This window comes from Grampus griseus (assembly GCF_964374135.1).
Source record: "Grampus griseus genome assembly, chromosome: 3".
In the NCBI taxonomy this organism is placed as follows: domain Eukaryota; kingdom Metazoa; phylum Chordata; class Mammalia; order Artiodactyla; family Delphinidae; genus Grampus; species Grampus griseus.
The window spans coordinates 152,598,760-152,625,706 of record NC_139019.1 but is presented as its reverse complement, the minus strand read 5'-3'; the positions used below and the strand labels follow the sequence as shown (position 1 = coordinate 152,625,706).

General features: G+C 38.9%; 1 protein-coding gene across 1 annotated transcript in view; it reads left to right on the top strand.

The window, feature by feature from the left end:
• Nucleotides 1–26,947, top strand: part of UIMC1 (ubiquitin interaction motif containing 1) — a 136,177-nt gene that overhangs the window by 73,220 nt on the left and 36,010 nt on the right. Inside the window, 7 exon segments of the mRNA XM_082651868.1 lie at nt 1,752–1,876; nt 2,611–2,929; nt 2,932–3,755; nt 10,559–10,623; nt 13,479–13,555; nt 18,271–18,371; nt 22,178–22,340. Coding sequence (XP_082507994.1) covers nt 1,752–1,876; nt 2,611–2,929; nt 2,932–3,755; nt 10,559–10,623; nt 13,479–13,555; nt 18,271–18,371; nt 22,178–22,340 — 1,674 coding nt within the window.

Genomic DNA, 26,947 nt, shown 5'->3' with positions numbered 1-26,947 from the left:
GTGTCAGTCTTTGCAAAAAGTAGCATACTGTATACTCTTTTGTGTTTTTTTTAACTTAATACCATATCTTTGAAATCATTCTGTTCCCAGACCATAGATACCTTCCTTATTCTTCTTTACAGTTTTATGTATGTATACCAGAGTTTATTCAAGCAATGTCCTATTGTAGTCATTATGTGGACTCTGGTGTTTTGCAAATTCAAACAGTGTTGCAGTGAAAAATATAGTGCATATTTACTTTTTTAAAAATTGGAAATATATCATTAGAGTAAATTGCTAGAATTGGGATTGCTGTTTCATATATGTAGTTTATTAGACATTGCCAAAATCCTCTCCATAGGGAATATACAAAATGGCAATATTCTTATTTTTTTTATATTGGAGTAAAATTGCTTTATAATGTTGTGTTAGTCTCTGCTGTACAATGAAGTGAATCAGCTATATGTATATGTATATCCCCTCCCCCTTGGACCTCCCTCCCCACCCCACCCCCCTCATCTAGGTTGTCACAGAGCACCGAGCTGAGCTCCCTGTGCTATACAGCAGGTTCCCACTAGCTATGTATTTTACACATGGTAGTGTATTTATGTCAAACCTAATCTCTCAATTCATCCCACTGTCTCCTACCCCCCGTGTCCACATGTCCGTTCTCTACATCTACATCTCTGTTCCTGCCCTGCAAATAAGTTTATCTGTACTGTTTTTCTAGATTGCACATATATGTGTTAATATACGATATATGTTTTTCTCTTTCTGGCTTACCTCACTCTGTATGACAGACTCTAAAATGGCAATATTCTAATTCTGTCATTTCTATTTATTAGCTGGAATAATTCTTTAAAGAGAAACTTCTCTTCATCTGGTTGGTTACCCAGTAGTATAGCTTGTGTTGGAAGAGTAGAACAAAAGCTTTATTCTCTATCCTTTTATTTACCAGTTTTCAGAATAGTTGATTCACTAATATTCTTCAACAGTGACCAGTTAGTTGTTTTTTTTTAAGTACTATTATGAACTCATAGATTTAGACATATTTAGTGTGTTTTAATTCATTGCATTCATTATCCTTATTGATGTTCCAGTGGTCCCATTTTTAGCCAGTGAGAACCTTTTTAAGTTGGCTCATGAATTCTTTTGATATGACCCTAGTTATATCGGATAGGTTCATTGCTCACAGATATGATAGATATTCTAGTTCATCTTCTACATTTCATGCTGCAGACTTGGAATCAACTATTTCTCTCCGAGGTAACCCAGTTGCTTTTAATGGGAAATGGTGTTTGGAGATGAAATTCTGGTCGTTAGAAATGTTCTTTTCTACTGGGTAAATCAGAGGATTCTGAAGAGTAAAATTATTCTAGTTAAATGTTGAGCTTGAAGCAAATATGTATAAAGTGATATGTAGCAAAAAGCCCTAGAGTGGGAGTTAGTTCCTCTTATTTATTCATTCACCAGATATTTACTGAATATCTACCAGGTGCCAGGTACTCTTTTCTTGTGCTGGAGATACAACAGTGAACAAAAATAGGCAGAAACTCTGCCTTCATAGGAGTTCACAGTCTAGTTAACCCAGGATTCTTGTAACTGCTGCCAGCACCTTACCTTTTGGGGCTTTCCTCATTTGTAAAATTATAAAATTGTACTAAATGGTCTGTAGTGTCTCTGCTTGAAAAGTTTAATAATTTTGTTTCTTGTCTACGTGCTGATTCAATGTTTGTGGTGTCCCTCTCTCTCTTTTCCCGATCTTCTTACAGAAATGACAGAAGAAGAACAGTTTGCTCTGGCTGTCAAAATGAGTGAACAGGAAGCTAGGGAGGTGAACAGCCAGGAGGAGGAAGAAGAGGAGCTCTTGAGGAAAGCCATTGCTGAAAGCCTGAATGTAAATACGCTATGTGGAAAAAGTTTGTGAGGATTCATCAGCAATAGTTTTTTATTTCTGCAGTGTTATGGCTGCATTAGGAACTAGTTATAGTAGTTCATACGGTTTTCAAGTAACAGATATTTCCCATAATAATTTTTAAGTCTGTGTTGAATTGTTGATGAACTCAATTTGAAGTGTTTTGTTAATTCTGTATGAAAGTTTTCCACCTCACAGATTTTCAGTCCATAGCTTAAGAGAACCGTAGTAGTTGGCAGCTTCTGAAAAGAGTTATTGAGTGTCAAGAAACCAAAAGGGAGCAAGATAAGCAAGATAAGATAAAACTCCCCTGTTTTGTGGGGAGAGCAAAGGGAATGAGAACCAGAGGTGGGTTATGGAGAGAAAAAATGAGCAGTCTTAAAATTTTTCAAATAATTTTTAATTGTGATTTGAATATGTGTAATTGAAATTATTTTAAATGTGAAAGGTATTTGCCAGTGGCAGGTCGTGAGCCATCCTTTATGCCATTCACCTCTCTATATTAGAAAAGGGTTTAGTATAGTGTTCTAGTATAGCACTTTGCACATAGTAGGCATGCAGTACATGTTGTGGAATTCATTTGAATTGAGCATCTACGTTTTGGAGAGGAGAATCTCTTAGGGATGGTGGACTCCCCTTCTTGTCCTTTCCTGTGACCCTTCCTGTATAGCTGTCTTAATAATAAACCTGGTCTGGTGTGGGATCACTTGTTTCAGAGTTGCCGGCCTTCTGATGCTTCTGTTACCAGATCTCGACCTCTGGCCGCTGGACCATCTTCACAGTCCCACCAAGAGAAAACCACAGACTCTGGGACCTCTGAAGGCATGTCTCCCTGTTCTGGCTCCTTCTCATCAAGTATAACCATATCACAGGGATATCATGCTGAGAGTAGATATACAGAAATGTCCAGAATCCCTTTGGTGGTATTAAAGAGGTTAAATCAGAAAGTAGTTGAGATCTCACTAATATCCAGCATACTTTTATCTCCAAGGAAAAGCCAACTTTTGGTTAAACCCAAAGAAGAGCCTTTTTTTACCCACTTTATGTAATTCTTAATAACTTACCAAGCCCTCTTAATAAAAAATGGTTTGTCCTTAGCCCTACTTTTTCTCAAATACCTACAGGCATATGGCAGCTGGTACCTCCATCACTGTTTAAAGGCTCACATATCAGTCAGGGAAACGAGTCTGAGGAAAGAGAGGAGCCTTGGGACCGCACTGAAAACACTGAAGAGGAGCCGGTCTCTGGCAGCTCAGGAAGCTGGGACCAGTCAAGCCAGCCAGTGTTTGAGAATGAGAACGTTAAATGTTTTGACAGATGTACTGGCCACTTGGCTGAGCGCACACAGTGTGGGAAGCCACAGGAAAGTACTGGGAAGGGTTGTGCTTTTCACAAAGCTGCCCAGGGTAGGGGGGACACATCTAGGCACTGTTTGCCTACCCCAGCAGATGCCAAAGGTCTCCAGGACATTGGGGGCACTGTGCACTACTTCTGGGGTATTCCATTCTGCCCTGCTGGAGTAGACCCTAACCAATATACCAAGGTCATTCTCTGCCAGTTGGAGGTTTATCAAAAGAGCCTGAAAATGGCTCAGAGGCAGCTCTTAAAAAAAAAGGGGTTTGGGGAACCAGTGTTACCTAGACCTCCTTCTCTGATCCAGAATGAATGTGGCCGAGGAGATCAGGCTAGTGAAAAAAATGAACGCATCTCAGAAGATATGGGAGATGAAGACAAAGAGGAGAGGCAGGAGTCTAGGGCATCTGTCTGGCACTCAAAAACCAAGGATTTCCAAGAAAGCCCAATTAAAAGCTTGAAAGAGAAACTTTTGTTGGAGGAAGAACCAACAACCAGTCATGGTCAGGTAAGGGTCAGTGATGCTGTAATTAAGGATGATTAAAGAAAGGATTATTTTAGCTATCTGTTCTTTTTGTGTTTTTGCCCCCCTGATTTTTAAAGTAGCATATGCTCACTGTGGAAAATTAGGAAAGTACAGAAGAGTGTAAAGAAGAAAAAATTGCCCATAATCCCAGCACTAAGAGGCAATCATTATTATTTCTGTGCATATAAAAATACTTTTTTCTTTTTAATTTTTCAACAAAATGAAGACTCTTCTGTGTAAACTTTGTTCCTTTCCCCTATTTAATAGCTTATCTTTGATCTTTTCCTATTATGTATACTTGAAAACATTATTCTATCAGATGGATATATCATAAATTTATTTTTTGTTTTAAAATATGTATTTCTAAAAAGTTAAGTTTTTGAATAGGTAATAATGTTCAACTGGCTCAAAATTCAAAAAGATATAAATAAGAAGTTTGTCTCCTATCCCCATCCCCAGCCAACCAGTTCCCCTCCCTGGAGTCAACATTTATTACTAGTTTCTAGTGTATCCTTCCAAGATATTTCATGTAGTACAAGCAAATGTGTATACATATTCTTTTCCTCACTTTTTACACAGCTGATAGCATATTCCACATTATTCTGCACATTACTTTTTTCATTTACTATCTCTGTGAGATCATTCTATAATAGTACCTAAAAATTTTCTTCTTTTTGGGCGGGGGTGAGGGGACTGTGTAATATGTCATGTATGGATGAGTTTATCTAGTGCCCCTATTAGTGGACATTTAGGTCGTTTCCAAAATAATAGTTACAAACACTACTGCAGCGATTATCACTCTTTTTTTTTTTTTTAATTGGAAGAGGATTATTACTCTTGTGCATAAGATGTTTCATCTACATGGGAGATTTTGTAGGATAACTTCTTGTTGATATAATTGGTGGATCAAAGTATATATATATACTTTGCTAGCTGTTCCTAAATTGCCTTCTGTAGAGGTTGTATGAGTACCAGCTTCCCCATACCCATACCAGTACAGTATTATCAGGACTGTACTGCCAGTCTGAGAGATGAAACATAGTATCGCAGTCTTTTTTTTTTTGGCTGTGTTGGGTCTTCATTGCTGCGCACGGGCTTTCTCTAGTTGTAGCGAGTGGGGGCTACTCTTTGTTGTGGTGCGTGGGCTTCTCACTGCTGTGGCTTCTATTGTTGCGGAGCACAGGCTCTAGGCACATGGGCTCAGTAGTTGCGGCACGTGGGCCCTAGAGCATGCGGGCTTCAGTAGTTGTGGCGTGAGGGCTCAGTAGTTGTGGCTCGTGGGCTCTAGAGTGCAGGCTCAGTAGTTGCGGTGCCTGGGCTTAGTTGCTCCGTGGCATGTGGGATCTTCCCAGAGGGATTAAACCCATGTCCCCTGCATTGGCAGGTGGATTCTTAACCACTGCTCCATCAGGGAAGTCCCACAATGCAGTCTTAATTTGCACTTTTCTCCTGTGTAGTTGAGACCCATTTGTATTTCCTTTTCTGTCTGTTTAGATCTTATGGGCATTTTTCTTTTACCATAGTCTTTTTCTTAGTGGTTTGTAGGCACCCTTTATGTATTAGGGGAAGTGGTCCTTTGTGATAGGACGTGCAGATAGTTTTCCAGTTTATTTTTTCCCTCACATAATGGCGTATTTCTGATTTTGCTTGTGGTGATTTTCAGTAATTTACTGAAAACAATTCCCTGTTTGGGGACATTTAGGTTGCCTTTTAAGTCTTCTTCTGAGATATCTAGATAATATTATATAGATATATAGGTTGTATGTGTAATAGAGTAAGCTTATATTCTATCTTTTCTATTTTTTCTCTAAGTATTATAAAAACAATCATAATTACGAATTCTTTATAAACTAATTTTCAAGAGTATTCTGTTTTATTACTTTACTATTTTTTGTCACTGTTTCTGTTATTGGACTCTTGAGTTTTTGGTTTTGTTTTGCTAATATCCTGTTCTGTCTCTTTTATGATAAGGGTTCAAGATATGGTAGCTATGAGAAATTTCATGGCATTGTGTAGAGAGCATGGATTTGGAGTTTGAATTTTGACTTTAGTGTTTTAGTGACTCTGCCTTTGAGAAAGCCATTTAGCCTCTGAATCTCAGTTTAAAAACATCTGTAAACATCTGTAAAATGGGAGTAGTAATTCATATCTTTCAGTAGTTTTAATGATTAAAGTGAATTATGTAAATGTCTAGTATAATGCTTAGGAGATTATAGCCACTCAGTAAATGGTAGTTTTCTCTAAGGGACCAGAAGTTTATTCATTGAGAATATGTATGGGAATTATTCTTCCCTAACAACCTTTTTCATTCACATTCTAGAAACATAGCTATGTGGGAGGAGAAAACATTTTTCTTAACAGTTTTTCTAGTGACTTGCCTCTTTTCCAAAGGAAAGTTAGGTTATGCTTATAACATTTTATTTATTCATTGTGATTCAGAGATACTTCCTCTTTTTTTTTTTTTTTTTTCTTTGCGGTATGCGGGCCTCTCACTGTTGTGGCCTCTCCTGTTGCGGAGTACAGGCTCTGGACGCCCAGGCTCAGCGACCATGGCTCACGGGCCTAGCCGCTCCGCGGCATGTGGGATCTTCCCAGACCAGGGCACGAACCCGTGTCCCCTGCATCGGCAGGCAGACTCTCAGCCACTGCGCCACCAGGGAAGCCCAATACTTCCTTTTAAAAGAATAAAGTAACTCCACAGAGGGAACACTTAATGATTTACTGTAATTCAAGTCATTAGCTTGAAAGATCCCAGGGGCCAGAGTTCTAGAGCAGACTTGTGTCAGGTTCTGAGGTTTGAAAGCAGTGCCTTTAGAATAGGCTGGAAGTGGTTACAACCTAGTGGCTGGCCTTATTAGGTTTAAGTTCTCTAACTTCATGAACAGGCCACCAAATACTACACGTGGTATTATTAATTGGTACTGTTTGGCTATAACAAACTAAATCAAGCTAGCTTAATTAAAAAGAGGACTTCATCATAAGGAAATAGGGTACCTCATAAATTCTAAAACAGAATGGTAAACCAAGCCTGGATAAGGCACTAGGTCTGGAAAATTTGTCTGTAACTCGTAGTTATATTGTGTCTGCTTCATTTTCCTCCCTGCAAACTGGCTTCCTTTGCTTCTCTGTTTCACGTGGTAGGTGGAAGATATTGATCCTACAGTTCCCAAAGGTTAAATACAGGTTACAGGAGATTTATTCTTTCCCAGTTCCAACTTCAAACTTCTAGGAAATGACTTATGGCCCATTTAGAGTTAGTAGCCATCCCCAGCCCAGTTGTCTGTGGCCCAGAGCGGGTATGTTCCATGTACAAATGGCTGTGAGCCCACTGCTATCCTGCAGTGCGAGGGGTGAGGAACAGTCCTCAGTAAAAGGAGACCAGGTAGACAACCTAGTAAATATTCAGTTTAGTCATTAACATTATTTTTAGAAATCACTTAGAACTATTGAAAAATGCAAAAAAGTGTAAAGAACAAAGTTGAAAGTAGCCACAGTCCTACCATCCAGTGATGTATTCCTTCATCTTTTTTTCTATGCCTATTTTTTTGTATGGTTTATATCATATTACTGTATTTTTATATTTTTAAGTTAACATTATGTAAACTTTCTTGTGATGTTAAAATTATTTATAGATCTCATTTTTAATTACTATAATATTTTGGCTTATAGGTTTATGGTAATATTTAAATCATTTTCCTATTGCTGGGTATTTCAGTTTTGTGATTAACATCTTTCTAAGTAAAGCTTTTATTTATTTAAGATTAGTGTCTTTAGAGATAGGGAGCCAGAAAAATGCTAGGTTAAAGAGTTAGGAACATAAAAAAAAAAGACCTGCTATTTACTGCTAAATTGCTTTTAAGAAAGATTGTTCAAATTTTCCTTCCAGCAATGTATGAGAATGCCTAGTTCACTGCAGCCTTGCTGATGTAGAATAGCGTCTTTAAAAAAACAAAACAAAGAGAAATCAACTTAACTAATTTTATAGGCAAATAATGAAAGTCTTGCAATTGTAATTTCTTGTCTTATCTTGGTCTTTTGCTTTCAGGAACTGTGGGTAGAAAGAGTTTGTGTTTGTTAAACATTTTGTATTGATTATGGCTTTGCTGGAACTGCCCACATTTGAGACACCTTGGTTGATAGAGATAGCAAGAGAGTCCCAGAGATAGGGACTCAGAGAAACATTCACCCTGGGGCAAATTGCTTAGGTTATAAAAACTTGACATAGACTGAACAGTTTGGATCAGATGATAACTGGTTTCTGGCATCACTGCAATTATAGGGAAGTTGCTAATGAAGATGGAGAGGTCATCTTGATGGCTGTACAGCAGGGAGAGGAGGGTTAGTATATTGATGTGGTCCCTACTTTTTAGGGTCTGATCCTTAATTTTTCAGTCCAGGTACTGGGATTTCTTTCTTAGAAATGACCAGATTCTGTGGGAATGTGAGAACTGACTTTGATTAACCAAATTTCAAGCTGGTATGTGTACCAAATGTCAGTTTATTAATTTATTATGGAAGAGAGACATTTTCATTAACCAGAATACTCAAGCCCACCATCATACCTTTTTCTAGGATGAAGGAATCTGGAAGGCTGAAATAATAATCAGAAAATGGAAGTTTTAAGGGGTGATTCAACTAGTCTTTGGAAAGCTACTAGTGCCTGCAGCAGAGGACATTTCTGTGGTGATCAGATGATGTGTCTGTTAACTTTCACTTCCAGACCATGGTGTTGAAGACACTGCTTGATTCTGTGTCTTTGGATTTTTCCCTTTTAGATTTGTTGCTAACTATCCCTTTCCATTAACATATTATTTGTTCAGGCAGAGTGCAATGTCTTGATTAGGCCACAGCTTCCTTAGTGAAAGTTACATTCCTGTCATGCTTCTCTGTTCACCTTGATTAGACTTGGATATTCTAATCAAATTTTGTCTGCTTGTTTTGCTCTGTTATTTTCATATTCTGGAAGAACCTTACTTTACCCGTGTTTAGATTACTGCCATTGAGGTATAAGTTTAGGAATTAAAAATGGTTTATTGAAATGAAGACAGTCTTGGGATTCTATGTGGAAATGGTTAGGAAGAAAATTATTTGACTAAACAACATAGCTGTAGTGGTTAGAGCATGGATTTTGGAGTCAGAAAGGTCCAGGCTCCACTTTGAACAGCTCTGTGATTTTGGGAAGATTATTTAACCTGTCAAAGTTTCACTTGCCTCATTTCTAAAATAAATTAATAGCTTCTACCTCAGAAGGTTCTTGTGAAGGTTAAAGGAGATAATACATGTAAAGGGATTAGCATAGGCCTGGCACATAATAGGTGTACAATAATTTTTTTAAAAAATTACACTGGGAAAAAGGAAGAGATATGTTTAGCCTGAGGTAGAGGTGGAGGTATCTCATAACTTATTAATCAGTACCTTGTTTGCTTCTGAAGCCAAAGGCTTAGTTGGCTAGTCATTCTAACAAGGTAAAATTCTGTTAAACGGACACCAGGTGTCAGTATTTACCTTTTTTTTTTTTTTTTTGAGATAGAAATAAAACTGTTTTGTCACCACTGAGTTCACACAGTCAGGTGAAGTATTTATTTCTGTTGTAGTTTAGTCCTTTTGACAGTTTTGTTCAGCCCTCATTTGTCATAATGACTACATTCCCAATCATTGTACAGCTTTATCTTCCCTTTGACTGAAGGCTCATCTAGGCTATTCCTGTTTTTAGTATATTTCATCATTTACCTGAGTGGTATAGAGGTGCCTAACTCGTTTAGGTTATTTATATCCTGTTAGGAGACCCTGAAAATTTCAGCCAGTAGCTTTACATCTATTGGAATAAGCCTCACAGCCCAGGCACTTCCTCAGAAGTATCCGTAAGGCAGCAGTAGCTACTTTTTCCACACTCTGCTGTGCACCTACATTTAATGAGTTAACATTTGCACCAACTCTACTATTTTTTTTTTTTTTTGCGGTACGCGGGCCTCTCACTGTTGTGGCCTCTCCCGTTGCGGAGCACAGGCTCCGGACACGCAGGCTCAGCAGCCATGGCTCATGGGCCTAGCCACTCCGCGGCATGTGGGATCTTCCCGGACCGGGACACGAACCCGTGTCCCCTACATCGGCAGGCGGACTCTCAACCACTGCGCCACTAGGGAAGCCCCCAACTCTACTATTAATCAAAGAAAATAATTTTTTTTCTTAGCCAGTCCCTATTTATTACGTTTCTTAAAAGATATCCTTGTGGCCACATATTAAAACCATAGTGGCAGATTTTTAGCAAAAGGAATCTTTATAACCCTTTCTTTTGGATAGCCTATGTTATGGCTTGGTTGTGCAAGAGAGACTTCTTTCCACTGAGAACTGAACTTTTCTCTGTATCTCTTCCTTCCACAACAAAAGCTTCATAATTGCTTTTCTGAAATCATAATTCATTTGACTCACCAATTAATATTTATACGTCTTGCATTTTACACAGTGCATCATATATATTATCTTGTTTAATTCTCACAATAACACTCTGTGAGGCAATTGTTAATACTATTTTAAGATGAGGAAGCAGATTCAGATGTGACTTACCCAAGATTACAAAGTTAACAGCTGATTCACCCATGATTTAAATTCCAGTGTTCTGACTCCACAGGATATGTTCTTTTTATTTAAACTCACTGACTTTTGTAAAATGTTTTATTATTACTAATTGCTGAGTGATAATGTTGAACAATTAAATTTTTTTTTAAAGGAAGAGAAACCAGTTCATCTGTGCCTATATATTTAGGATGTTACATATTTCTTTGCAGTCTTCCCAAGGGCTGTTCGTTGAAGAAACTTCTGAAGAAGGAAGTTCTGTACCTGCCCCACAGAGGTAAAATTATATGTCATTATGGGTCTGAATTCTCCTGATAGTACCAGAATAAAAGAGATGAACCACATAAGTGACACTGTATTGGAACAGCTTTCCCAGGGACCTTTTGGCTCTTTTATACACACAGCCTAGGAGAAATCATTATCTCTCAGTTCTCAAATATGCATCTTATAGAAGTCTAGAATATTAGGGTGGAAGAGATCTTAGAGGTTTACTTGTCTACTCCAACCGTCTTGGCACAAATTCCATCTGTACTATTCCTGAAAAGTGGTTACATCCTGTTACTCTCTCTCTCTCTTTTTTTTTTGCGGTACGTGGGCCTCTCACTGCTGTGGCCTCTCCCGTTGCGGAGCACAGCCTCCGGACGTGCAGGCCCAGTGGCCATGGCTCACGGGCCCAGCCGCTCTGCGGCATGTGGGATCTTCCCGGACCGGGGCATGAACCTGTGTCCCCTGCATCGGCAGGTGGACTCTCAACCGCTGCGCCACCAGGGAAGCTCCATCCTGCTACTCTCTTAACTAACTATACTAGCTTCCTATGCCAATAAGAAGGGCTCTAGACTGATTTCTTCATGGTCCTTCTAGTCCTTTCTCCCTTTGTTCCCTCTGCTTATGCTTATTTTATCTGCATATCTAAACCATACACATCTTTTAAGTCTGCTCTTAAGATTTGCATTCTCTTTGAAGCTTTTATATTTTTCAGGCCACACAGAACCTGTATCACCCTCACTCCCTGTCCTGTGCCACTTTTAATCTGATTTTGTCTCATCTTTCCTTAAATGGTTGTATTTGTATTACCTCCTCAGTTATTCTTGATGGTTTGATTGATGGGGTTACCTTCTTAAATCTTCTCACTTTAATAATATGTAGAGGTTGATTGGTTACAAACTACACTTATTGACTAGATCAGGCTTCCAATTACTTTTCCCTTTTATTGGTAGTTGACCTTTGAGGATTACTCAAGAGCTTAATTTTGTGTTAACTGACCTTCATCTCCCAAACAGAAGTTGAGACCCAATTGCCATTTGTCACTTTGTAATTTAGTTGGTGTTCTTAGGCTTTTGGTTAAGTTGATAGTACTAGGTATTTCTTCCTGAGCTAAAGAATATGGCTGTGGTTTGATTCTCTTGCTGTTAAGACAGTTTTGGAAGTGGTTTTAACCAGAGTAGGCCTTCTGCTTCCTGCAGGCCACTCTGCTTTGTTGTGGTGAGCCTTCTGCAGAGCAGATGTAGGTTTTAATAAATGATTATACGCTTTGTCACCAGGAGAGAGTTGGAATTGCAGGCAATGCGGTTTGACTTCAAATTGATTAGCCCATTTTATAAATGTCAGCAAATTGTTTTGTGATGGACCCTTTGAATAGAGCTCTAACGTTATGTGCCGAATAAACTGTCTCTGGCTTAGGTTTATAACAAATGCTCTGAGGTGTTTTATTTAGAGGGAGAAATCACTTGTGGTTTCCTATCAGGATTTAGTTATTTATCATGTATCAGTGGTGGTTATTCTCTCTTCTTTGTGGTTCTTGGTTGATGTGAGGATTTGTCTGTTTTTTTTTTGTTCTTTTTGTTTGTTTGTTCTGTGGTATGCAGGCCTCTCACTGTTGTGGCCACTCCCGTTGCGGAGCACAGGCTCTGGATGTGCAGGCTCAGCGGCCATGGCTCACGGGCCCAGCCGCTCCGCTGCATGGGGGATCTTCCTGGACCGGGGCACGAACCCGTGTCCCCTGCATCGGCAGGCAGACTCTCAACCACTGCGCCACCAGGGAAGCCCGAGGATTTGTGATTTTAAGCGTTCTCTTGCATACTTGATCAGACTAATCGTAAAGCTCTGTGAAGCATGACGGGGCTAGCTCAGATGCTCAGATCTCTCAGCCATGTGTTCCTATGTCAGGAAGAGATTGCACTCCATGAATAGGCAGGGTAGACCAGAAGGTTGCATGAGGGGAGCCAGTCATAATTATGTTTTTCTCAGAAGAGATATTCAACTTGATTGGGCAGATTTTTTTAAAAAAATAAATTTATTTATTTATTTTTGGCTGTGTTGGGTCTTCGTTTCTGTGCGAGGGCTTTCTCTAGTTGTGGCAAGCGGGGGCCACTCCTCATGACGGTGCGGGGGCCACTCTTCATCGCGGTGCGGGGGCCACTCTTCATCGCGGTGTACGGACCTCTCACTGTCGCAGCCTCCCTTGTTGGGAGCACAGGCTCCAGATGCGCAGGCTCAGTAGTTGTGGCTCACGGGCCCAGTTGCTCCACAGCATGTGGGATCTTCCCAGACCAGGGCTCAAACCCGTGTCCCCTGCATTGGCAGGCAGATTCTCAACCACTGCACCACAAGGGAAGCCCCGGTTGGGCAGATTTTTGTTGTAGGGCAGTTTGGAATTGTATCTTGTTTTGTTGCTTGGAGAGCCATATCTTGAGATAAAAGAGGAAATTTAACTGCAAGGTGAGGGGAAAGCTATTGTGTTGTCAGAAGAATCTTCATATCTTCTCTTATGAGTTTACAGATCTCTAGCTTTCAGAAGTCTGAGATGGAGGCTATAAAACACTTTTGACATCCTTATATTAGAGTGGATTTTTTTGTCTGATAGTCCTTACCCTTCAGCCTTCCTTTGTGAAGACTTCAAAAGGGGTTCTTTTCATTCAGTGATTTCACTGGAACCAAAGTTGTAAGCATATTTATTTTCCCTGTTTTTGGCTTGGAGTTTTCACTACTGATTCCTTGCTTCCCTGTTGTGCTTTTGTGGTATTGGACAGCAGGTATCAGATTACCTGTGGCTTTGTGAATGACCATTGCTTTTGGCCCCATGTTCTGATTTATTTTACTGGGAATTCACTGGGAGTTTGGTTCTTTTTTCAGCATTGCTGCTTTGAACAGTAAGAGAAGCTCAGTCCTTATGCCAGAGAGTTCTGCAGAGGAAATCACTGTGTGTCCTGGTAAGTACCCCACTGTGATTTTACTAATTTCTGATCCCTAGCTATCTACCTTTTTGTGCCTTTTAATTTTTCTGACTTTTCCAACCCACTCTCAGGAGGTTTACGTGTGATTGATTTGTGTGTGTGTCTCTCCACACTCATACATATATATACACACACACACACACACACACATTTTTGATGGACATTGGCTCTGCTTCTCACCTTTTCTCTTCTTAGAGATAGTTTAGTTTAAAATTAACATGGCTCTTTTGTTTGTTTGTTTGCATACTAGCCTCATCAGAGATGGCAGCAAAGCATTAGGAATAGCATTTAACTCTACATTGAGAGCCAAGAGGACTTTATGTTTTGGTTTATGAGTTCTCAAAGTGGGTTGTCCTCAGATCTGCCTGTCATTAAGCAGTTTTTTACCCTGAGGCTTTTACTAGTTAGTTTTACATTGCCATTCATGGGGTCTATTGCGTAGGGAGTCCAGAAATTGAATTTTGTGCACAGTTCTATCACTGACTTATTTTTAATCTCAGAACAGATACTTAACCTGGTTAAGTATCATACTTTGCTTTTTGTTAACAGTGGTGATGAGAAGACACATGTATCAATACTTTGTTTAAGGTATGAGAGAGATGTTCATTGAAAGTTGCACATGAATAGGTTTTGATACACAAAATAATTTAAAATGAACTAAAATATCCATTATCTAAGAGAACTCTTGAGTTGAATCATTGTATAATATGAAGAATTATTTTGTGATTATGAACCACTACTTTCTAAGGAATCTGTTTTAGCTTCTATATATATTTTTGGCTTTTCTTAAAAGTGGGGCCTAATATATTATCAGTAACCTTATTCATATGAGATTAAGGAACTTCCTCTTAATGTTTAAACTCTTTGGGCAGCAAGTGTTGGACAAATGTTACCATAAGTCATATCTAATTTTCCCTTAGGTTGCGTATAACCTGTCGGGGTCAGAGAGACTCGTAGTTTTCTTGTTTTGGTTTCTTTCAAGTTTTTTTTTTTCTACAGAGACTCATTTAGTTTACACATTAGTCTAGGAAAGTCCTGTAACTATTTTTAAACAATTGGCAGCATATTGTAAAGGTCTTTCTGTACTTACTTTTAAAGTTTAACTGTTGTTTTTATTGAAAGTGGTTTCTTAATTCATTTGAAATTTATTTAGATTGCTGCCTAATGATACTCACCAAGAGACCCCTCTACCAATTGCTATGATTTTGGCAGGAGCTGTCAGGAATGCTGTGTTGCTTTTGTGAAAGGATAGCATTACTCCCTCTCCATCTGGGACTGCTGACTTATGCCATCCTGCTGGGAAGTCACCCAGTAAGTTTAGGATGATGGCATGTGACATCACCCTGGGATCTTGCAGGAGGAACCTGCAAATACAATTGAAATCCCTAATGAGAGAAAAGTTAATGAAAAGTAAGCCCTTCATCACTGCGGTTAGATAATTTTTGTGATTGTGACTTGCTGTCATTAGCCTGCTAATTAAGTCCAACTGTTTGCTGATATAAACCACTTCTAAATGAGATCACAAAAGGTTTCCCTAACATTACTGTTCCTTTTGCTAAGAAGGTGTAACTGCTTCTCCATGGAGTCAGACTCCTCAGTCCCTTTAATTTAGTGGCTTAAAGACTTAAACATAAGACATGATACCATAAAACTCCTAGAAGAGATCATAGGCGAAACATTCTCTGACATAAATTGTACCAATGCTTTATTAGGTCAGTCTCCCAAGGCAATAGAAATAAAACCAAAACTAAACAAATGGGACCTAATCAAACTTACAAGCTCTTGCACAGTAAAGGAAACCATAAACAAACAAAAAAGACAGCCAATGGAATGGGAGAAAATATTTGCAAACAATACAACCAACAAGGACTTAATTTCCAAAATATACAAACAGCTCATACAACTCAACAACAAAGAAAACAAACAACCCAATCGAAAAATGGGCAGAAGACCTAAATAGACATATCTCCAAAGAAGAAATACAGATGGCCAATAGGCACATGAAAAGATGCTCAACATTGCTAATTATTAGAGAAATGCAAATCAAGACTACAATGAGGTACCATCTCACACTGGTCAGAATGGCCATCATTAAAAAGTCTACAAATAACAAATGCTGGAGAGGGTGCGGAGAAAAGGGAATCCTCCTACACTGTTGCTGGTAATGTAAGTTGGTGCAGTCATGATGGAAAACAGTATGGAGTTTCCTCAAAAAACTAAAAATTAGAATTACCATATGATCCAGCAATCCCACTTTTAGGCATATATCCAGACAAAACTATAATTCAAAAAGATGCGTGCACTCCTGTGTTTATGGCAACACTGTTCATAGTAGCCAAGACATGGAAGCAACTTAAATGTCCATCAACAGATGACTGGAGAGAGAAGATGTGGTACATATGTACAATGGAATACTACTCAGCCACAAAAAAGAATGAAGTAATGCCATCTGCAGCGACATGGATGGAACTAGAGATTATCATACTAAGTGAAGTAAGTTAGAAAAAGATAAATACTATATGATATCATTTATATGTGGAATCTAAAGTATGATGCAAATGAAGCTACCTACGAAACAGAAACAGACTCACACACATAGAGGACAGTCCTGTGGCTGCCAAGGGGGAAGGGGGTGGGGGAGGGATTGAGCAGGAGGTTTGGGTTAGCAGATGCAAACTATTATACATAGAATGGATAAACAACAGGGTCCTATTGTATGGCACATGGAGCTAAATTCAATATCCTGTGATAAACCATAATGGAAAAGAATGTAAAAAAGAATGTATATGTATGTATAACTGAATCACTTTGCTGTACAGCAGAAATTAACAAAACATTGTAAATCAAGTATATGTCAATAAAAAATAAAATATATAATTTAGAAGCTGTGTATAAAAATTTGTCCTAAATGGGTAAAACACAGATTGAGTATAGATGTCCATCTTACCTATTTTGTTTTGTCTCATATTTCTGGCAGTTCCAGGGGTCTGTTATTCAAAATTATAACATCATATTAGTGAAGAAGCAGGATTAGAGCCTTATGCCCATGTTGTGCGTGATGCTAGTATTATTTACTTCTATGAAACTAATGTCCTCTTAATTTGTCTCTATAGTTGAACATTTCAGCCAGAGAAAGCTTAATTAAAGACTTTTTATTGTTACAGTAGTACAAGCGGTGAACAACTCTTATTTTCTAACAGACTAAATGTCTTTTTTGGTTATATCTCTCAGGGAGGCTTGACAAAGAAGATTTTGAGGTTTATGCACTCTAAGTCTTTTTCCAACAAGGTGGTAAAATCTGTGTGTGCATCCAGTTTTCAAAATATTATGATGTATTAAAATACAGTTGACACTAGAAATGTATATAATCATTCTTTGATGATTGAGAAGATACCTCAGTACCTTTCAGGTATACTATTTGCCCAGCATTTTCCACTCATTGTATTTGTGAAGCATAGATATATAATACCAGTTGGATGTATAGTGTGTATAGTGTGGATAACAGAACTTTCTGGATTGTGTTCTCAGATAAATTTCTAGATTTATTGTCATTTTTTGAAATATTGTTAGTGTTCTTTTGTTATATCAAGTGATGGGTGTCTAGACCAGAAGTCGGCAAAATTTTTCTATAAAAAACTAGATAATAAATATTTTAGGCTTTGTGGGCCATACAGTCTGTTGAAACTACTCAGCTCTGCTATTTTAACTCAAAAGTAACCATAGACAGTATAAAGAAGAATGAATGTGGCTGTGTTCCAATAAAACTTTATTTCCAAAAACAGGCAACTGGCTCTATTTGGCCCATGAGCTATAGTTTGCTGACCCCTGAATGAGACCATGAGAGACCTCATCTTACATCTCCATATTGCTAGTAGCCTGTACAGTACCTGGAACTTCTTCCATAAATATTTATTGCATTAATGTTGAATGAATAAATGCTGCTTAAAGAATAATTAAAGAAAGGCATATCTTTGTTGAGAATGTATTTTTATTTCTGCTCCCAATTTTTGTCTTCTCTAATCATCCCTTTAACCTCAGAATTAGCATCGGCAGTGTTTTGTTTTCTGTCAAAATAAATATACTTTAAAACCAGAACTATGCTGGAAAGAAGCCACATGGATTAACTGATGAATGGATAAACAAATTATAATATATCCATACAATGGAATACTACTCAGCAGTAAAAAGGAATGAACTACTGATATATGTAACAACATGGATGCTTCTCAAACACATTATGCTAAATGAAAGAAGTCAGACATGAAAGATGACACACTGTGTTATTTCATTTATATGACATTCTAGAAAAGGCAGAACTCTAGGAACATAAAGTAGGTTGGTCATTGCAGAGAGCCAAGTAGGAGGAGGATTGACTGCAGAGGGGTACATGAGAACTTTTGGGGTTGTTAGAAATATTTTACATCTTGATTGTGGTGGTGGTGATGTGGTATAAATGATACCATGTATACATTGTAAATATTTGTCAAAACTCACCATACTCTATACTGAAAATTGGTGAATTCTGTTATATGTAAATTATGCCTCAGTAAAGCTTTAAGAAGAAACAAACTTGATCTGTATTTCCACTGCGGAATTATCATACCCTAAGCTTAAGGAAACAGGTGTTTGTTTTCTTTAACTATGAAAATACAAAATGAAAATTAATGAAGTTTTAATTTTTTAAATTACAGAGACACAGCTAAGTTCCCCTGAAACTTTTGACCTTGAAAAAGAAGACTTTCCAGGTAGCAGAGAGACCGTGGATGAAGTAAGAATAATGGCAGATAAGGAGGTGAATATTACTTATAATTTTTGTCAGTGTTTTCTTTCTACTGGTAGTCCTCTCTCTGATGCAATATTGACGTTGGATGAAAAGATTTAGGTTACAGAGGGTTAGGCTTTTATCTCAGATTCTTAAAAATGAGTTCACTGTTTCTAAATATAACAGTAGTTACCAATTCTTCAGTATTTTAATATGCTTTATTATTTCCGGTACAGATGGGGAAATGGAGGTTTAGGATGTTTGCTCAATTTGCTCAAATTCAAACTGCTAATAATGGTAGAACCAGGATTTGAAAACAGATTTGTCTCCAAAGTCCTGGAGTATTTTCCATTATATACTGATAAGTAACAGAGATGAACAATCTTGGAAAAAGTCACTACGTTTATATTACGACCTAACTTTCAGCCCTAATTTTGAGACATGATCAGAAATGCAAAATCAGGATAGCAGCATGATAAAATAGGCAAATCTCTATTTGCACTATTATCTTTCCTAACTTCACATATCTGACATTAACCATAAAGCTGATTGACACAAGTTTATACTTCTGATTAAGATTCAGTGTATATTTTTTCATATTGAGTCTGACAAAACAACTTAAATGCCAAGAACTCTTTTAAAAAATTCAAAATCTTTAAAATTTGTTGGTGTGAAAAGCAGCCTGAGAATTAAACTAGTTTTTCTGTGAAAATAAAATTTTTGGTTACATATGTTTATACTATTTTATCCTGAGCAATTTAAAAAAGCTTTGTTCTGTTATTCCTTTTTATACTCTAGGTTTTTTTTGAGAACAGTGTTTACAGTGGAAGTTAGATCCCCTTCCTAGTTTCTGCACTGCAGGTAACTGGGTAGAAATTCTGCTTTCATGAATCATGCACACTGTTTGGTTCCCTGGAACCTGATCTGTCACAGCTGACAGACCAAGATTCCCTAATGCCAGTGGTGTTAGGAAAGATGAGGACGCTCCCTGCATCAGAGCCACTGAGGATAGATCCTGCTAGATAATGTCAAAATGGCCTCCGGTTCTTTTCCTAGGGAGGGACCAGAACCTTCTAAATGGGGATGGGGGAACAGAGTGTTATTAACGTAGTTATCCTAACATGCATAGGAAGCCCTGCAAGCCCTTAGTTAATTGAGGCTGATTTCTTACCCGTCCGTGACTGCAAAGGAAACTTCTTTGTTTGGGGCAAAGAGCATGAACCCTATTTAGAAGTTATATATGTCTGTAGCACTTCACATCAAATGGATGGAATTGTATGGTCTTTTGCACATTGAATGTCCTCTTTTTTTTTTTTTTTTTTTTTTTGCGATACGCGGGCCTCTCACTGTTGTGGCCTCTCCCGTTACGGAGCACAGGCTCCGGACGCGCAGGCTCGGCAGCCATGGCTCACGGGCCCAGCCGCTCCGCGGCATGTGGGATCTTCCCGGACCGGGGCACGAACCTATGTCCCCTGCATCGGCAGGCGGACTCTCAACCACTGTGCCACCAGGGAAGCCCTGAATGTCCTCTTTTTGGTGTTGCTGTTTGCTGATGTCTGTGGATACTCTAAATAGTCTTAGAAGTTTCCATTAAAAGAAGTTAGAGGGCTTCCTCTAGGGACTGGGTCTCTGCAGAGATGCTTCCACTACTTACAGCTTGTCCAGTTACTCACTTTGTGATCAGCAGGTTACTTTGCCTTTCCAAGCCTCAATCTCCTCTTCTATAATACTGGAGCTAGTGATACCTGTGCCAATTGGGTTGTTGTGAAGGATAGTTATGGAAAGTGCTTGGCCAAGCCTGGCATAGTATAGGAACTCAACCACTCTTAGTTCCTTTCTCATCTTTCTTTTTCTCCTTCCTTTTAAAGTAAAAGGCAGGTATGTGTTGAAAACAACGTTTTCTGGCAGTTGTAGAAATCGTTTTACTTGGTATTTATTTAGATGACCTGTTTCCCTCTCTGCTGGATTACATTCACAGGTGGTAAATTTTAGGGATGGCCTGAACTTAGAGACTAAAAGAAAAAAAACCACCCCAGTTGGCTCAGAGCTTAAATTATCTACCTACTGCAGTTTTGGTCCTATTTTGTTCTTGTATCAGAAGAGGGTTTATTTTTTTCCCATAGTAAGGCATAATGACAGCCCAGGTGCTCCTTGCTCTTAAATGGAAGCAGTGACTATGCAGGACAGTTTCACATTGATTGGATAGGACATGCTGTTCTTTGAATCAAGTGTTAGGCAGTAGTGCTGCAGTGCTCACACATACTATAGGATTAATCACTGCAGAGTTCTTGACTCTGACCTGTAAAGGTAAAATAAAACTGTCTCTGAGAGACTGGGAACTGTAGGAAAAATGATGACTACAAAACACTGAGAAGGGAGTAAGAATGACTTTGTCAGAATTGTCTTAATGATTTCTTCAGGCCTTCTTAAATATTTGGATCTTAGTTGTGTTTCCTCTTTCAACCCCAAAGTCACAAATAAAACACAAGAATTGGTTTTGTTTTACTGGTATAAGCTGAGACCTAGGTTCTTAACTTATTTTAGTTGTGTTGCTTTTGCTTAGAGCTCTTTTTTTTTCCCCCTAACTCTTGATATCTGAAGTCACTTACAGTGATCACAGTTCTTTGTGTGTGTATGTGTGTAATTAATTCTTTTTTGTCTTTCAGTTTTATTGAGATATAATTTACATACAGCACTGTGTAAGTTTAAGGGGTACAGCATAATGATTTGACTTACATGCATAGTCAAATGATTTTCACAGTAAGCTTAGTGAACATCCATAATCTCATTTAGATACAAAATTAAAGAAATAGAAAAAATTTTTTTCCTTGTGATGAGAACTCTTTAGGATTTACTCTCAGCTTTCTAATATAACATACAGCAGTGTTAATTATATTATCACACTGTACATTACAGCCCTAGTACTTATTTATGTTACAGTTAGGAGTTTGTACCTTTTGACTGCCTTTACAGTTCTTTTGTGAGATTGAAAAAGTGTCTCTTTTTAAAAAAATTATTTATTTATTTTATTTACTTTTGGCTGCATTGGGTCTTAGTTGCTGGGCATGGGCTTTCTCTAAGTTGCGGCGAGCAGGGGCTACTCTTCATTGTGGTGTGCGGGCTTCTCATTGCGGTGGCTTCTCTTGTTGCGGAGCACAGGCTCTAGGCTTGCAGGCTTCAGTAGCTGTGGCACGTGGGCTCAGTAGTTGTGGCTCACGGGCTTAGTTGCTCTGTGGCATGTAGGATCTTCCTGGACCAGGGCTCAAACCCGTGTCCCCTGCACTGGCAGGCGGATTCTTAACCACTGTGCTACCAGGGAAGTCCCTGAAAAAGTGTCTTTAAGATGCTGTTGATAATACAAACTGAAACACCGAAGACACAGCATACTGACCCAACGAGGACAGCACCTTGCAGTGTGATAGAGAGGAATGCTGTCAGGTTTTGGAGCCAAATAGTCCTTGGTTTGAATTTCAGCTCTGCCACTTATTTATTCTGTAACTTTGGGCAAGTTACTTTACTGTTTTGGACAACACTTTTCTCAAGTGTAAAAAGAGTGTGTTTGTACCTTTGTAAGATTATCATGAGGTTTAAATGAGTATCACATACAGAGTGCTTAGCACATAGTAGGCAGGCACTGAATAAGTATTATTCAGTATAATAAATAAATATTAACTATATTAGTGTATCTCCCAATCTGCTGTCCTGAATTTGGCAAACTGATTGGTATCACCTCATTGAAAGTAAGTGGAATATAGGATGGAGTCTTGCAGTTCTTTTTGGGAAAAGATACTTTATAAAGTAAAGCTAGTACAATTGCCATTTGTCATGTTCTTCAGGTTCTTCAGGTTGATAACAGGGAAGATGCTGAGAAGGAAATACCTACTACTACCTTCTCATCTAGTACCCAGGTATCCTGCCCACTATGTGACCAAGGCTTCCCACCCACAAAGATCGAGCGACATGCCATGTACTGCAATGGGCTGATGGGTCAAGATACAGGTAAAGCCAGATTCCTTTCTTCAACTGTGTGGTGGTTTTGTAATCCTATATGGTACAGTGCAACAGACAACTCCTCTTCAATGCTAAAGTTTGTTTTTTTTTTTAATCTAGCTAATTATCTAGTGCTTTTCACGTTCGTTATTACTTTATACTATTTTGTTGCACATACCTCAGGACAAGGGGAAGGGAAAAATCTTTCATCTTTCAATGTTTCACACTTATTCTTTGCTATAGGCAGGCCAGAGATCATTGTTATCCCATAGACCTTGAATTTCAATTTATATATTCAAATACTGAAACTCCTATGGAACTTGAGGAACTAAGTTTTAGAGTTGCCCGTTTTTCATTCAGAATAAATCCCGTGTGTGTGTGTGTGTGTGTGTGTGTGTGTGTGTGTGTGTGTGTGTGTGAATTCTACCTAAAGATAGTTAACAGCTGAAAAATATCACTAATTTCGGGCTTCCCTGGTGGTGCAGTGGTTGGGGGTCCGCCTGCTGATGCAGGGGACGTGGGTTCGTGCCCTGGTTCGGGAGGATCCCACAGGCCACGGAGCGGCTGGGCCCGTGAGCCATGGCCGCTGAGCCTGCGCGTCCGGAGCCTCTGCTCCGCAGCGGGGGAGGCCACAGCAGTGAGAGGCCTGCGTACTGAAAAAAAAAAAAAAAATCACTAATTACCATTAATGTCCTACATGTCTCTGCTGCATCACCCTGGAGGTGTTGGTTCTCTCTCGAAGAGTACACAAAAGGCCTTGGTTTTCGTGCAGTGTGACATATTGGGCAAGAGAATCTGCTTGTTCATCACAGCCCTTGAAATACCACCCCTGATCTTGCCTTTCTGTTTATGACTCTAAACTCTAAATATAATAGAATCTGCACAACTCTGTGGTCTAACATGTTGAATGTAACCATAACTTAGATGATTTAGAAGTGTTGCAACATTTTTCTCAGTGCTACTTGGTTCCCATAACTTAGAGATATTTAATCTGAAATTGTATTATTGTGAGGTGTTTTATACATTAAGATTTCCAGGAAAGAAAGGCACATGTTATTTAATTTTTCTGAAGTTATACACTTCTTATTAATTAAATAAGGAAGTACCTAAACTTAAAATTTAAATAAATTTGTTGATTTTTCTGATTGTAAAGTAGTACCTGTTCATTGTAGTATGAATAATAATAATGGCTTACATTTATTGAGTACTTGAAATGAGTCAGGAATTATTTACATAAATGAGACCATGCCACATGTGTGTAATTCTGCAATTTGCCTTTTTTTATTTATCAGTAAATTTAGATCTTTCTATGTGCAGGTATGTTTTTTACATAGTTGAGATCTGACTGTATGTAAAATTCTGTTTTGTTTTTTTCTACTTACAGCATAAAAATTTCTCCATGTCACTATAAGTTATGTGTAAAAATATTTTTAATGCTTATATAATATTCTGTAATCCAGATTGCCTCCATTTATTTAATTGTTGTGTGTTTAGAATGCTTCAAGTTGCCATGTTATACTTATATGACAGTGAGCTTTTTATGCCTAAAATTATTGCTGTATTTTGGGGTTATTTTCTAAGGATGTATTTTTAGTTTGGGTGATAGTAAAAAAAGATGGGCTCTGGAGTCCAATCAGTCTGAGATTGAGTCCCACCTCTGTCAATTACTAGTCTGTGAGCCTGTGCTAGTTTCCAGGCTTCCCTTCATGTGTCTGTCAAACAGTAGAAATGACCTTATTTGGTTTTTGTGAGGTGGAAGGAGATATTTTAAGTGTTCAGCACAACATAGTAAGTACTTAAGAACTTTGATCTGTGGAATTCCCAGTAGTGGTATTACTAGGTCAAAGATTTTGTCATCATTTTAAAGGGTTTTTATGAATAGCATTGTAGTCTTTTAAATACAATGAAAGTTGAAGACATAAATCTGGTCAACTCCTTTAATAGAAGAGCACTGTAGGTCTAGGATTTTAGATGCAGTTTTACCTTGACATAGCTCTTTAGTTTGATTTTTAGTGGAGAGTTCCAGTGACTGAAAGAATTCTAGGGCTGGGCCTTTGGTGACCAGAGAAGGGAGAGACTATTTTGTCTATCTCGCCAAACACCTTACCCAACTGGTATTAGTTACTGAGTCAACAATGCACTCAGCACTGAGGTCCAGAAATAAATGAGTTTGAGAAACTGAATCCCCATTGAGCTCTAGGAATAGATGACCTTCTTCCAGTCAGAATCAAAAGGTAAAGAGTATAGAGTAGCTCCTACTGATATCTCCCAGACTGAACGCTGATAGTTTGTGCTTAAACAGGAAGCTTTGGTATTCATCTCTGTCAGACATCTTTCAGCTATATAATATTTGCTTTTAAGCTTGTTCTTCATTACAGGGGTGCGGTGGAGCAACTCACAGCCCCAAATACTTGATTCAGGCTTGTTTCTGAGTTTTCTCAGAAACCTAATGCAGACTTATACCACCAGATCCAGGTTTTTCTCATTGAACTTGTTGAGAGGCTGACACTGTCAGGAGGGCAAAGTAGACTGAGACTTGCATTGTTATCCATTTAGGACAAGCCTTTCAAGTTCTCTTTAATCCGTTAGGCCAAGTGTCAGTGATCCTGTGTGATGCTGCTCAGTTGGATTTACACTCTGGGTCTTGAGGACTCTTTAAAATATTATAGATATAAGTGTGTTTTCTGATATAATTGGAAGTCCTTATTTTCTTGGCACTGTATGTCTTGTAGCCCTGATCCAAATGTCTCAGACCTCCATCCAAAGATGTCTGCTGTATCCTGAATGACTGTCACAGTTTATTTTTTATGAGGAAATCTGTTTTAAAAATTAGTTCAGGGACTTCCCTGGTGATCCAGTGGTTAAGACTCTGTGCTTCCATTGCAGAGGGCATGGGTTCGATCCCTGATCCCTGGGGATCCTGCATGTCGCTGTCCCCAGAGAAGGGTGGGCTTAGCCTGAGCTGGATAGGTTTGGACAAACCCATAGGAAAGTAGGGGGTCCTTTATCCTCTTATGGGTTAGATAAGATAGGAAGCAAGGGAAACAGCCACTAAATGACAGCTTCCACTTAATCTTCCTAATAGTGTTAGCGTACCTAAATTACCCTTTCTGAGAATGTGACATTTTAGGCCTTACGGACAAGTTTGGAGCAGGGAGTCCTCACTGGAACTGTCCCACTCTCTGCTTACTCCTCTACTTTCCTGCAGACAGAGCTTGGGGCTCTACGTGGGGTGGGGGAAGTATTGATAGTTGGATGAATTATGTGAAACACCTACTAGTGTGCCTGGCATATAGTGGGTTTTTGGTAAATTTGCTGTCTTTATTTGGTTTCTCCACCAGTTTCCTGCCCCATCTTCCTTGCCAGGGATAGTAGTGATTGTTCTGGTTCCTCTCAGCTTTATGACTGAAGACAGAGGGCCGTCCACAGCCTTTTTTTTGCGTTACGCGGGCCTCTCACTGTTGTGGCCTCTCCCATTGCGGAGCACAGGCTCCGGACGCGCAGGCTCAGCAGCCATGGCTTACGGGCCCAGCCACTCTGCGGCATGTGGAATCTTCCCAGACCGGGGCACGAACGCATGTCCCCTGCATCGGCAGGCGGACTCTCAACCACTGTGCCACCAGGGAAGCCCCACAGCCTAATATTTTAATCTTTGGTAAAAGGAAGCCTTTCCCACAATGGAGGGGAAAGAGTTACACATAACCCAGTCTGGGAGACCATTAGCCCAATGCCTAAGGGGATAGAATAAGAGGGAGGACTTCCCTCCCAGAGCTAAGTTTTCAGCTTTCCCCTCCTTCCTGTTTTCCCCTGAATCTGATCCTAGACATGCTTGTTTGGCTGTGTAAAAGAAATAGTAATTAGAGTCATTTACATGAAGTGTCTACCATTTATGCCTAGTTACCGTGCAGCACAATAACAATTATGCATATCATTAAATGTGTCTGGTTAACTTTGCTGTAAGTTTTATTTTATTATAATACTACACTCTGGTTAAGTTGGCTCAATCTGCTCAGTTTGTTGCTCAATGACATGACTATCTGTTCACAACTGTGGAAAAATTAGAGGGAGTGTCCTTTAAAGGCATTGTTTGAAGGGAGATGATTTGCTAAAGTAATCTAGACTGGAACAAAAGCAGGTTGCCTTTGCATTTGCTTTTTGGAAAATGTCTTTGAGACCATTTTCATTTAAACACCGAGGAAGAATAAAGGTCTTCATTTACACATCTAGTAAATACTTATTAAATGCCTACTACATGCCAGATATAGTGAACAGAATATACAGAGTCCATGTTCTCAGAGAGCTTATATTCTAGTAGTGGGATACTATTACAGTAAACAAGTAAACATATAATATGTCACGTTGATAAGTATTTTAGAGGAAAAAAAGAAATCAAGAGGAAGAGGGGAATAGGGAGTATTGAGGTCAGGAGGTGGCAGTTTAAAATAGGTGGTGTGGAAGTTTCCATTGAGAAGGTGCCATTTGAACAGAGACCTAAAGGAAGTGAGGGAATAAGTTAAGAGAATTTTGAGTGGAGAGGAGAGTGTTACGGGCAGAGGGAACAGTAAGTTCAAAGACCCTGAGGTGAGCAGGCTTGGCGTATATGGGGAATGACAAAG